This window comes from Balearica regulorum, chromosome 9 (assembly GCF_011004875.1).
Source record: "Balearica regulorum gibbericeps isolate bBalReg1 chromosome 9, bBalReg1.pri, whole genome shotgun sequence".
In the NCBI taxonomy this organism is placed as follows: Eukaryota; Metazoa; Chordata; class Aves; order Gruiformes; family Gruidae; genus Balearica; species Balearica regulorum.
The window spans coordinates 5,548,169-5,563,036 of NC_046192.1; the positions used below are offsets into that span (position 1 = coordinate 5,548,169).

At 38.6% G+C, this 14,868-nt stretch overlaps 1 protein-coding gene across 4 annotated transcripts in view; it reads right to left on the reverse strand.

Moving 5' to 3' along the window:
• Nucleotides 1–14,868, reverse strand: part of LOC104640687 (glypican-5) — a 394,501-nt gene that overhangs the window by 246,467 nt on the left and 133,166 nt on the right. For all 4 annotated transcript variants that reach the window (XM_075760926.1, XM_075760928.1, XM_075760925.1 and 1 more), the window contains one exon: nt 13,872–13,997. In XM_075760926.1, coding sequence (XP_075617041.1) covers nt 13,872–13,997 — 126 coding nt within the window. The remainder of the gene's footprint in view (nt 1–13,871; nt 13,998–14,868) is intronic.

Here is a 14,868-nt window from a genome sequence, read left to right on the forward strand (position 1 = left end):
ATTGCATAAAAACTCCACAAAACAATCCAACCAAGAAAAAAAAAAATCAAGTTGTAAGCATATAGACCTTGCAGTTTAAACGACAAAAGATCAGTGCAGATGACATACAGCCAAATAGTCTGTCACAGATATTCATGAGGCAGCTATCATGGAAAAGCATCTTTGACTTCTGTCACTTTTCTTTACCCATTTTTTCAGTGTGGGTCATAGGAAGTCATGCCTTGCCCTTCTTAAAATTTGTGGTGAGGAGGGAAGCGACTTAAAGAGTCTATATTCCTGATACAGAAAGCCTCATCAGAAAATATGATTTCTGGTCAAAACTGTAAAAAAATTTTTATGTTTCTGACCAAACTAATAAATCTTTCCTCAACAAAGGAAACTCAGTTCGTATTTGCAAGCCCGAACATTAATTTTCAGAAGTCATACAATCCAGGAGCAAATAATTCTTTCCTCATTTAGTCAGGATTCTACTACTTAACAGAAAATCCTTAAATAAATGCACTGAAGCACCACAAGAAGCTTTAATACAATGCTGCAGATGTATATGGGCATGTCTGCAATCATTCCTTCCATCTGGTGGCTGGCTTACACAATGGAGGGCAAAAGGAAAGAGGGCTTGCTACTAAAATTAATTATGTATGCTTGTAAAAGTTTCTTTTATAGCATAAGGAGAAAGGTCATGTGTATATATATGTAGCATGTAAAACAATACCTGTTTTCAGCACATGGCTTCAATCCAGCCTGTACTTTAGAGTATTGTTGCTCACATCCACATTGCATGCATACTCACACAGCAGAAACTGAACTCACAAAGCTACACTCGTTGACTGCAGCATCAGAGTTGTGAAGGGTTCTTTAGGGGCAATCTTTCATTTTTTAGAAAGTTCTCTCTGGAATTCAAAAGGTATCAGGTCTCACTACACAGTACAGACTGTGGAACATATTCTTTTTGATCTTAATAGCCCTTCTCCAGCAGAGGAGGTACCTTACAAGTAGTTATTGGACACATATAAGGTATTTCATGACCACTTACTTTTCAGCGATGTATCCTGGTTCTTTAACACAGCACTGTAGATAGTCCTGAAAGCATAATAGGTATCCTTTTGACTGAACAGAAAATTGGGACTGAAAGCCTGTGTCTGACAGTTTAGTCTTGTGCAATATTAGAAATGGCCCTGGACTGAAGTAGTAAATACATCTTCCCAATTTGTAGAGAAAAATAACTACTCTGGTAATCAATGGTAAACTATAAAGTAATCTCAACAGTTGGAGAAGTCTGATGATGTGTCACATCTTTCAAGACAATCGCCCTTTCCTGTTGTCCATGTGTTCAAAAAGTATTTACAGCACTGAAATTCATTAGGTACAATTTTACAAGTATGAACCATTTTCCTAATCCCATTTTTTCCCCATTCTGTGTTTTAGTTAAAGACTGTCATCAAATAAATACAGGTAAGGAGTTTTCTGCTAACTATTTAACGGCATTATAACATGTTTGTTCATTGTTAGAAAGACAGTCCCCTCTCCTCTCCCATGTGATTAAAGATGTAACAGCTCATGATTTTTATAGAGCCAGAACTAGAAGCAGAAGAGTAATCTAACCACAGGATCCTACATGGCACTAATCTCAAATCACCACAGAAGACATTCCTTTCTACATATGTATATTCCCATAACTCCCTGGGAGATGTTTTAGTGACGTCCTTTCTGGCACTAAATATGTAATTCCTTCAATTAGTATCTGCTTACTATGTTGGCCTCTGTGATCATGCAGAAGAAAAAACATCTAGGCGTTATTATATGGCATTTTAATAACTCTCGCAGATTGAACACAGCTTGTTAGTTGAATTTTGTGTGCTTCCTTTTCATAAGAAAGCACTTGATATGGGTTATGTACATACAAAACATCCAGTGCTAACCAATTACTTTTCTGTTTGCTAGTACTGGTGAAGTCTGCTAGTACTGAAAAACAGCTTTACTTTTACAATATATTCCAAATTCATTTGGACCTTATTTTCTGTTCATAACTGAAAGGTGCCTAACATGTTTTTAAGAAATCCACTCAAACTGAACTGAAATTGAATGTTTTCCTATTAGAAACAAGGATGACAAATATTGTATCCTTATTGGCGCATTTATTTCCTTATATTCCTATGTTTTCTTAAATAGATTTTACTTTGTGAGCATCTTTTAACAACTAGTATAGTCCTCTGTGGTGGCACTATTCATATCATATGTATTTTACCTAAGTATTACAGGCTAGTGACTGAAGTAAAACCAGTTCTGATCTCATCCTGTGCATAATGCTCTGTGTTGAAAATACAATTGCTTCTTTCCATCGCCAGTGAAGACTCTCACCTTGTAAAAACAGAAAATAACGCAGGTAGCTGTGTCTCTCAATGCATCTGACAGCTGTTAAGAAAATCTGCTAAGCACTGGCACTTGTTAGTTTGCTGCCAGCATGGCCTTCAAGAGTTTCAGGTTCGCAAAGACTCTATGGTGCATGGTGAGAAGACAAGAAAGAGCAGATCAAATTTGAAATTAGAGAGGTTTTAACTGGATACAAGGGAAAAGTTTTGCACCATGAGGACAGTCAACAAGTGGAACAAGTTGCCCAGAGAGCTCCTGCTGTCTCTGTCACTGGAGGTTTTCAAGATCATGCTGGATAAAGCCCTGAGGAACCTGATCTGATCTCATAGCAGCCCCTGCTTTGAGTAGGAGGTTGGGCCAAAGACCCCCTGAGCTCCTTTCCAAGATGAAGGTAACTATGGTTCTAAGAATATATATATTTAATTCATGGGACTGTACTGTAATTTGCAAAATGCTCCCAAGTAAAGCAGCAGAGTAGTAGAATCAGCACCTTAAACATACTGGCTTTTCCATCCTTCTTTATGACCAGTCTCAAAGTGGTAATTCTAGAAACTTCCTTCTCAGCAATCAAGCATAAATCCAGAATATTACACAGAAGTGAATAAAGCCTCTGTGCCTTTCCTGCCGTGCCGCTGCTGACAAATATCAGTCTTTGCTGCCTTATGGTGGAAGCTCTAGACCGTGATATCTTCCATTACCTGACCTCTTATACACAGCTGACCTCCACATTCCCCCTTACCTATACTACTTGATTAATTTCCCTACAACTCTTCCTCTTTATTTCATATTCTGTTGCCTGGCACTAGCACTGCATGGCTTACGGAGTCAGTTTTGATCCATTAATTTGAATCTGACCAAACTCATATGAATATATTTTGTGGAGCAGATATCGTGTGTATGTTTATAACAGAAAGGTAAACAGTTTCTATATGAAACCCTTCTGTCTTCTGCAAAATGTCTAATTTTCAGTGACAAAAAATGTAGGATTTATTTTCCCATCAGAAAAAAAAAAACAAACCCACTGGGAGAACAGGGCCCAGTGGTGTCCTTTGCTGCTTTTTAACTGATTTGCCTTCATGAGCAGGGAAGACACCAATTCAGAGAGGAGAACACAATATCCCCAAACACCTGAAATAGCCCAGAGAAAGTAAATATTCTCCTCCCAACCAGCCCATCTGCAGATTTTTGCTTCCTCATGTGAAAGGGCAAGCTTTACCTACAGCAAATTATCACATTCTATCCTTAAATACACCACAGACTTGCACACACAAATTACACACTTAAATACTCAGAGAAGCCATTGTTCATTTTACAAGACAGGCATTAGAAGAACATGGGGCAAATTCAAACCTGTGTCATCAAGTTTGAGTTCACCAGGGTGCTTTATTCACATAGACAGTTGGTTAATGGCAGACCTAAATTTGGCCAGAATATGGGAACCTGAGCTATCTTCATCTTTGACTTCCATAGTCACCTCAACTGTTCCAAGTACTCACCATAACCTGCCTGGGACGAGCTGCCTGTATTTCAGAGGTCACCAATATTGAAATAAAGGATTTCAACTGTAATCGCACAAACATTACCTGTTTTTTGTTCTTGTCCCAGTATAACTTGCTTGCTACTGCAGGTGGCAAACAGGAAGTCCCCGAACTGGGGTTCCCTGACCAAACAAGTTTACCTGGGGTGAGGGGTAGCTATTAACCATTGCCATCTGTCCTTCCTGTGGCTGACTGGGGCTGTGCAGGGGGTAATTAGCAGCCTTATTAACATTTACATGCTTGCATGTCAATGAACTTTAGCACTTACCCCTCATGTGTCCTCACAGAAGGACACATAATATGTCATTCAAAGCCCGTCAGAGCTCTGCATCATTCTGAAGGGTAAGCTCAGGCAAATTTATGCCTTAAATAGTCACTTCCAACACAATGTCTTTGGTTTATTCTACAGGATTTAAAAAAAACACCGAAAACCAACAAAAAAACCAACCAACCAACACCAACGAAACTGCCGCAAGTCCTGGAAAATAACCTAAAAACTGCAAAACACTGAAAAAAGATACAGTATTTTACAACTTACAGTAACAAGTATATCTCCAGAAATTGTTTACACTGATGGCACAAGAATAACAGAAGCTAAACACTTTTAAAGTATGCTAAGGCTAAATGATTGTCTCTGTTTTCTATAGCCAGATGGCTGCTTGCTAGAGCCTAAGGAAATGAGAAAGGGGACAATGAAAGCGCTAAACACATAAAAACTGAAAGTCTCTAAAGGGAAACATTTTGAGGAAAGGAAGTCACTGTGATTTGCCACTTCCTTTCTCAGCCAGCTTGCACAGGCCCTAACAACCCATGACGTGATCTGCTTAAGCCTGTGGACAGGTGTCCCCTATCCTTCCACTTAATGCAAAATTCCAAGAAAAACAAGTAAGGGACAGGAGGAGAGAAGGAAGGAAAAGAAGTGTGGGTTCCTGCTCAGTGTTGCAAAACATCCTTCTCTCATATTCCCTGTAATCTAGTTTAAAAGCCATTTTTATATGCAAGCTTTTAACCCCAAAATCTTACACTTGAAATTTCCTGAGAAAGTGACTCCAATCTGAAAAGCAGTGGCTGTAAAAGAACCTCCCCTGCCAAATTAGGGTACCTCACGTCAAACCTGTAGACTTCAGTGATACGAACATGTTTTTATGACATTTTAACTCCCCACAGCACTACAAAACCAAAGCATGTTTGGAGAAATGAGAATGAAGAATTTAGCCTGTCTCAAATGTTTTAATGCAATACCAATGGTAGTTTGCCACATTCAGAGAAACTCATTCCAGATAAAATCTACCCATATGCACCTGAAGAGACAAATCTGAAATGATGATAAGATCTGTACCAGTGCACTGGAAGGCTGTGTCTGACCAGCAGATTGTTCTACTACTTCTACCGTCATTAAGAGTATTTCATATCAAACTAACTAGCAATAAGAAAAAAAGACCATTTCATTTGGAAATTCAGGAAATTTCCTGTTGAAATGGAGAGGCAACAAACACAAAATTCCCTAAGTCATTTTCACAAAGGTTTTTTTCTTTCCCTGCTTCGCATAAAGCTAAGTTTGACGTTCTTATCCAACTATTATATATAGGTTCCAACTTGGTTAGAGTTCAACAACTGTTAAGCCTGACAAATGGAGGAAAAAAGTAAATAGAAAAATAACAAATATTACAGTAGCTTAAAACACACAGGTGTTCTTTATAACACTAGTTCTAATTCCTGGTTATAGATACTAAATATATGTACAAATCTTTAGTTAAGAGTAAAAATAATTATAGTAGTTCATGTGGATTTGATGGGATAACCAGTCATGTATCCAAAAATGCTTTACTTGCTACAAATGAGGAAAGAAGATCCCCAGCAACATGGAGAAGAATTATTCTCCTTTTTCTCTCCTCTTACAGGATTTTCCAGATTTGAAAGTATTTTGCATATAGCCTTAATTTCATAGTTTCTCCTGAAGCTGTGGATTTTCAGCAATAGGGAGAGAATTTGGTTTTGGTTTTCAATTGTAAAAAATGGGATAACCCAAAATGGTGAAACAGGTCTGCTGAGCAGTTAAGGCTACGGAAGAAACAGCATGCTTCAAACTCACTAGTACACAACTTGTTTGCACCTGTAACTACGTTTCAGTGTTTCCTTGTCTTGCCTGAGAAAAAGTGAGTATGGAAGATGCTTTTCTTAAAGTATTCTGAGAAATCAAACTCATAGCTTACTTATTAAATGTTGTACAAGAAGGAGCTGACCACAGAAACAGATGGTTCAGTGTCCAAAATGTAGTTGTATTAAATAAGTACATGCAAAAACCTGGAAGGGGAATAAGCTGTTCTGGTTTATTTGTCCTCTAATTTATAATCTAAACAAATATTACCACTATTTTGCTCTTTCTGTGGTGGATAAAAAAAACATTAGAAACAGCCTTAAATTTCAGTGCAAATAGTGAAGACTTAGAGACCTCTCATTTAAATGTAATTAACATAATAGGTATTTTGGTCTGAAGCAAAGCACTGCTCTAAGACATGGACTTCCCAATTCTGTTCTTACAGGAACACACCCTTTTATTTCAAAGGAGGAAAGAGTGGTCCAAGATATCAGATTTAGAATCAGAAATATTAGTTCCAAAATATTTTTTGAAGACCTAGTCAGAACATGATGAATCACTGAATAACCATCACAATTTAAGGCAGCATTTACTTTGGAAATATTTTGATGACCAGGGCAATAAAAAAAAAAAAATACCAGCAACGTTCATTTCTTCTTGATACAATCTACTATTTCTTCATGACTTCACTAAGCCATTTCACAAATGCAGTATAGATCAACAGGCCACAATAACCACTACAGCTGCTCTGTTTCGTTAGAGATTCATTCCATCAAAACCTGTGTTGGCTAGTCAAACTAGTGTTTGACTTGAGTCTGCTAAAAATACAATGAGAGACAGAATTGTCTTAGATTTGTAGAGACATTTAAACATCGATACATGCCATTTAGTAAATCTACTCTTCCCTTCGCATATTTTTAACTTCCACATTTTCAGAAGTATTCTGCCACTACTGGTTTGCCCAAACCCCTGTTAATTGACCTCTTAACTCTGACTTTGTGTGTGGAAAAAATAACCATGTGATGTGAAGAGGAGCCTGGAAAAAGAAAAATGTTTGAAGCAGCTAGCAATCCTGTCACTTCAGGTAACAACCCTTTCTTCAACCTCCTAATTCTGTAGAACCCTGTTCTGCAGTTAGGCATCAAGTAGCAATAACTCCTAAAACAAATTGCACATCTACAGTGCAATTGTAACTTGTAAAACGTCTCACTGACCTAGAAGTGTCACAACCCTTTGCTTAGAAACAGTCATGTAAAGCTTCTGCACATCATGGTCATGATTCGAATTTGCTTCTTCCGAGGAACAATTTCTCTGGCAAACTTTTGAAAGCTTTCTTTTTCAGAGTCAACCTGAAGGTTGACACTGTTATAACAGGGTTTTTTTTTTTTTGTAAATGGAAAATATAGCATCAAAAGCAGCCAAGAGCCTGGATTCAGGTTACCCCCTGCAGCCACATCAGTACCTGCTGTGATCTCATTAAGTTTCACACATCTAGCACAGGCAGGCTGGCTCAGCTCTGGATGGGACATTTCTGCTGAATTCTTCAGAAAGCAGCAAACCTGCGAGCCAGCCCAGTCTGAGAGCTCTGAAGCACTACACTACCTCACTGTTAGGGGCAGTGTGCTACCAAAATTGTCACCGCAGACTAACTGCAACAACAGATTGCATTGATAGAATTTTTAAACAAACTTCTGTATATACACACTAATTACAGCCTCTAAGTACTTATTATTTGAGGCAATTGAAGTTTCAGACCCCAAACCTCAAATGCAGGTGTCCAGGTGACCACCAGGTAGGTCTACATTACCATGTTAGTTCTGATCAGGTTTATACTTTTCAATTAAACCCTTAAGCGTCACCATTTCTCACACTCCAGCTTATATTGCAGAGCAGTCTCAAAACCAAATTATTTTTCAACAAAACTAAGGATGCATTTCAAGGATGCTAGTGGCATTTTGTTCACAGGAATGCATCAGAGCTAGTCTGAAGTGAAACCTCCAAAGCACAAAGTATGGGCATTGGGTTATCATCACCATCCCTTTCTCTAAAGATCCATGCCTATTGTGCACTAGAGACACAGCCTAAAATCATATTTCAGCACCTGAGAATAAGAGGCTTTATTACAGAGATCCCAAGCATCCACTGCTGCTAATAACAAAGCCAGTCACTTAATTTTCTTCTTCATTACCGGCTCACATTTTGCTGTTATAAGACTCAAGCTGGTTTTTGCTTACCGGAACATCACAATAGAGATTGTACATTCCATGTATACGTCAAAGTAACTGCAAGTGTTCATTCCTTAAGAGCAAAAAGATTTGAAATGGTAGCAGCAATCTTACAGTTCTCACTAGCATCTGTCAGCCTCTAAATTTCAACTCATAAAATGACAACACTTTCTGTAGGAGCAACATAAGAGGTTTTAGTGTGTGCTCCTCTGTGGAACAGTCCCCACACTCTGCCAGCTGCACTCTAACACGAGTCATGAGCAGACCTCTCAACTTTCAAAAATCCCAAGATCCCGACACGTTGCTCATGTGACAGGAGTATCTTTGAAATGGTAATGCTAAAGGCACATGTCCATTTATGCGATAACAACTGGGGAACGTGTCTTTGGGGGCTGCCCTGAGAATGCACCTTCCAGCAGAGCTCAGGGGATGCAGAACAATGCTGCAACACTGCCTCTGGTTCAGGATTAAGCCTAGACATACAGAGGAGGCAGCTCGCTCTGCCATCGGAAAGGCAAGTGCTGAGGTTGCTGAACATGTCCCTCAGAAACATTCACGCTCCAGCCTCGAAGCCTGAGCTGCGTGCCCTGCAGTTGGTAGTTTTCAGGTTGCAGTCAGCCTCTGAGAGCTGATAGCGCAGCTATGGGGAGAGTGGGAGTGTATGCAGTGCCTAGAGCTGGCTGTAATCAACACCAACTACATTCACAATGTTTTAATTCTTCTATATGCATATTACTGCTTATCTATTAATTATTTATGATTGTTTCATCTCTCTTGAAATAGAAACTGCAAGAGATAAGTAGGCAGGCAGAAATGAAAAGACTGAATGATTATCTAACTTTGATGTAGTACTCGCAACCCACCATCCCCTTAAAATGCTATTTCCAAGTCAGGATTACTCATGTGTTGTACGCAGGCACACCCCAAAATCCTGCCTGAGACACCACATCACCTTTTCCCTTCTCCAGCAGCAGAAAGAGCAGTCTCTGATAAGGCTACTCTACTGCAGTTAGGACTTCACAAAAAGTCAAACTTCATAAAAAGGAGTTCTAAAGGGGAATCCATGTTTTGTGCAAAGATGTAAATCTGACATCAATAGAAAAATCTCAAGATGAGCTTTGGGGAAAGTGCTTGGGCACTGTTTTGTACTAGTCTGCCATTTATGAGGCCAAGACCTGAGATAGCAAATCCTGTTCAGCTACCACGGCCAGGGAGAATGGAGAAAGTGATTCTATGCCAACATTTAGCTTAGTTGAAGAGATACTCCTGAGGAGAAGAAGGTTCCTGCAGTTTAGCCCCTACAGAAGAGTGCGTGGGAGCAGCTACCTAAATGTGGCCATAGGTAATCTTTTGTCTAACCTTTTGCCTCGGTTCTTGGAGACAGACACTTGGATGTGGCACCTGGTTGCCTCGTATTTGCTCAGTCATTTTACAACTTGCCCTTCTATGAGCTGAATTTGCTCATTAATTCATCCATTTTTTTTAAACATCCAAACATCCTGAGGCAAGAAGTTTCACAGCTTAACCAAAGTTTAGCAAACGGATATCTACTTCTGTTTTCAAACTGTCACTTATTAAGAAGATGCCCCTTGTTCTTGTAATGAAAGAGACAGGGGACAACAAATCCCTGTTCAGCATCTCCACAACATACATGATTTTTATAGGCCACTATCATATTCCCCTTCTATCTTTCCTATGTCAGGCTGGAGTGCCTGCCATTCCACACCCAGGATCCATTTCACACCCTTGATCCTCCTCCTTGTTGCTCCCTCTCTACATTTGCAGCTGTGCTTTATCTTTCAGAGCCTGTGGGACAGCAGAACTGCAGACACCACATGCCTGGAGCAGTGAAAGCTACCTCAGTGCAAACCATTCTGTACACAACATTTGGATTGTTCTTATGTGAATCACTTTACATTTGCCTAGTCATTCCATGTCACTAGTTCCTCCCACAATTAACCACAGTTGACCCTTGTCTTTTCTACCCAGGATACCTTAGTATCATCAGCACATGCTGTCACCTATTCACTCCCCTTCACAGGTCTTTTATGACAGATGAACAGTGCAGGTTCCAGCACAAATCCTCATGTACTGCCACCGGTGACCTCTTTCTACTGTAACTTATGACCATCTATTACCTACCCTTGTTTTCATCTCTATCAGCCTTGTGTGAAGGACCTTATAAAACATCTATCAGAAATCCAAGCAGACTATAGCATTGTACCCTGTCTACATGCTTGTTATCTCCTTCAACATGTTGATTCCTTTCCCTAAGTATCATGTTCATCTGCTTATAGGTTCTACAGATTTTACTGTTACATATCAAGTTTACCAGCCACACCTTTCTGAAATCCTTATTTTGCTAAAAATACAGTGATGGCTTCACATTTCACATCTTTCCATCATTTGCTATAGGAGCAATCTTAAAGAAAATACAGTATCACAATGAGTAATTCAACTACTTAACCCTTTAGTCCTTCTAGAGTTCTCAGGTGAATGGTATCTGGTCCTGGCACTGCATAATGGTTCACACTGTCAACTTCTGCAATCTCTTCTACTGATGTGGTATTGAGATAATACTCTGACACACTGCAGGAAAGAAAGGTTCCAGCATAGAAATTTCTCCAAGTTTGCTTCGCTTTGCAACATATTTTTCCAGTTTTTCTGCTCTAGCCTCATCTTCTCTGAACATTCTTTGTATACTCAGACCATTTATTAGCCTCACAGACTATTTCTTATATAAAGTCTTGATCCAAGAACAAGTTGCTCAGAAGAGTAGTTAAGAGGAAGACAGTACTCCTGGTGCAAGTATTTCTAATGTCTTCAAAAGCCCCTGAACTGACACTAGAGGGTTCCTAGCAAAGCCATGTTTTGCTGTTCATCTGAAGAGCAGGGCAGAAGCATATTCTCAAACTGGTGGAAACAACTTGGCTCTTTTTACAGTGTATTTACTGGCAAGCTCAAGCTTTTTTTTTTTTTTGCGCCTGCTAGTGCATTGATTTAAACATGATAAAACCCAGTCTACAGAATTATGCTAAAATAAAAAAAGTACAATGAGTATCCTCTTTATCAGCTTCTCTGACAGACCTCAAGTGCCCCCTCTACTAATTGAATGCATGATCCCCATTTGTGAGTAATAATTTCATATTGTTTCAGGCTGCATTTGTGTCAAATTGTTTTTAAATGTTGAGTTTGTTTTTCCTAAAGAGCTTAAATGCCAATTAGCATGCAGCATAAATACTGCTCTGCTTTAAAATAGCATTATGATATGCAAGAATCATTGAGGAAGAGGAACCACAGCTTTTGCCAGTTCCACAGCCTGAGTAACCTTAAACTCAGGTTCACAAGAGATCCACCAGATTAATTGGGGTGATCTATTTTCTGATACAGAGTTAAATATAAGGATCTATTTTGAGTTCAGAGCTGTTTACTACTGCTGATATTTAATCCTCTGGTCTCCTGGGAAAGTAGAAAGAGCAAAGAGAAATGCATCTTCAGGCATCACCAGGACAGGTTTATTTCTCATGTGGGGAGAACTGGTGACAAGTCCAGCCTATAAAAGAGATATGGAAAGGAGTAAAATAGGCCAGCAAGCATGTGCCATGTTTGTGCTGCTGTGTAGCATTGCCAGCTGCCTGGAAAGTCTCCTCCTTTTAAGGCAATTAATACTGTGACAGAACTGATAAAATCTATACATATTGCTGCCTGATTACATGTGAATTTAAACTTTTATTTTCTAATTTGTCCGTTTAATATGTTAACTACAAATATATATTTCAGGTTGTGGTGGGGTTTTGTGGGTTTTATGTCATTGTTGGGGTGTTGGGTTTTTTCCTTTGTTTTGCTTTTTAATTCAAAATATGTGGGGTCTTATTAGTCTTTTCACTGCCACTTTTCCCAGTTTCCTACCCTTTTCAAACCTGAAACTTTTCCACATGTCTCCAGCTCTGGGAAAGTTACACACTGGCAAAAGAAAAAAAAAATAACAGCTTTCACCTTTGTGCCTAAAACATATATATCAGCAATTTAAGCACTTTTTAAAAAAAAAAAAAAATAAAATAAGATAAAAATTAAACCTAATTTTTTACTTAATTTTTTGTTCAGAGGGTTGATATAGAAACTGGTTTTATTGGTTTTGCTTTTTGTGGGTTTTGGCCAGAAAGCTGTTTGTTCTAAAAGTTAACTGTGTATCCAGCAACATGTTACCAGCAAAAGGGACTCTAGAACAGAAATACTGATATTCTCCCCACTTCCTCTCCATTACTTCTAAAGTAAAAATTTCAATCAGTATTGCAATCACTATGCATTAATATTTAGAATACTGCATTGTTGCCACAATCTCCAAATATATGCTTCTACGATTAATTTCTAATGCCAATATACATTGAAATATTAAACTTTAATATTATCTTTGAATGCATTAGAGATTTATTTATCTCTGAACATCTCAGACATAATTAAGCTGAAGCTATTTACACATGAGAAATCTAAGCAGGGCTGTGTGGGAGTCAGAACTCCCTTTAATGGGAGTGTAACATGTCTCTCTGTTCCACATTGGAAATATTCCATGAGTTCCTACAAAACTATTTTCAATCACGAAAATTGTTTTAAAGCAAGAAAACAGAATGCTAGAACTTTATCTTTTAAAACTGCCACAGACCACAAAATACACTTCAAAAAGAAACATCATGAAAGCCAACACAATCCCATGGAATGTCTCTGGTTCAACAAAAAGACATTTTTGGAAGGCATTCACTGGCACACTTCCAACCAGCTCTCACTGCAAAAATTGATGTATACTTTTACAGTGATACTAATAGATATAGTTGTATTCTGAACACCTCTTTTTCTCCTCAGGGCAACATTGCCTCATGTTATACACAGTTAGAGAAACAACAGCAAGAAGTTTAGCTCATGGAGAGTGCAAGTGTATTTTCCAGTTTGGATTCTAAAGAGCGATGGGAAAGACTGTGATAAAATACAGAGGGGGAAAAAAAAACAGCTGACAAACTAGAAGGATCTTTTCACCGTACAGAGCTTCTAGCTGCTCTACTAACATGGAACAGTGCATTTATTAATTGTTACTTTATAAGAATTCCTGCAGAACGTGCTCTGGTAAAGATGTCGGGCAATTCCAAAACCAGTTGTTATTCAAAGTGCTATGTCAGAAATGGCACTGAAATCCTTTAAAAACATAATGGTCCAGTCACTGTATTTTTCTGACATCTTTGCAGGAAGAGCTATACATTTTCTAATTATGGCCAGACATGATGCTCAGCTCTGCACTAATTAGCCTATAAACAGCAGACTGGAAGGGACCTCCAGTCAATCACAGAGGTACTGCTTGCTAACTGAGCTTTAGAGGGTAAGATCTCTCTACAAAGAGCTGTTCCTCTATAGTGAGAGAAAGTGACTTACAAAGCATCTCTTCAAAAAATTATCCCACTATATTTAATACAGATACCTAAAACTCAGCATTAACAACCTTCTATTTTAGCAAAATCCTTGCTCAATTATGCAAGTTCACTATGAAGGAGAAACCTATGATGACAACAGTGTCTCAGAATGCTTCTGAACCATCAGAAGGATATGAAGTCACCTTTTTCAATGCTAGGGAAAACTTTTACTCGTAACTTTTACCTTTCTACAACATCCTCTCCATTCCAGCAGGTTGAGCTGTCTCTCATCACCAGGTCTCCGTCACACAGCCTTTCTGCTATAGAGGCATAAAAGGTTCGGGATCGCTTCATGTAATTGATGAACTCTCTGTAATGAAAAAAGCACACACATTTAACAACAGAACAGTACACTTATGGTTTAAGCCCCCTGTCAACTTGACCCTCTACAAGATTAAGAGTTTAGAACCCTTACAGAAATTAAGTCATCCAAGTTGATTAATTTCTAGTGTATTTGTACTCCCATGTATCATCCAGTCTTACTTAGCCAGTGTTAATACACATAATTATGTATAGAGGGTGGTTTTAACACATGTCTCTCAAAATTTAATAAAAGTCTACACCTACTATCTCTGTATAAACAGATTAAAAAAATCAAGAGGAAACATTATCATTAAAGGCTTTTTCTTTGCTACTGGAAGTGAGTATTTCTCCATTTCCTGCCTATGTGCAAGATGAATTAAGAACACTGTCAACAACCTCCCGGGTGGAAAAGGCTTCCTAAAGCTAACATCCCATCACAAAACCTGCAATATGGTATAAGTACCCCACACATGCAACAAGAGCACAGAAAGTCATCTCCTTGCGATGTGGTGGGCCCAATTCCTCCCCATCGTCACTATCCATGTCACATTCTTATTAGAAAGAAATTTTTCTCTCATCATGTCTGGCACCTCACCTGTTAAGAGGAAGCTGTGCCTGCTGTTTTGGTGAATAACCAAAACTCCTGGCCAGTACAAACACATCATTTCAGATCATGTGTGTATGGAAAAATGCCTTGTGAGCAAGCTGCTGCCTCTTTTATAATCTGATTATACCTATAATATATATCTGGCTGAGGTAGCCATAAAAATAAACTGTAACAAAACAAGTGTTAATTCAGCACACAATTGAGAGTATTTCAGAATGAGAAATTACCCTGTCACCACAGCTTTAGAAGCTCCTGTTTGGTATAAGATGTT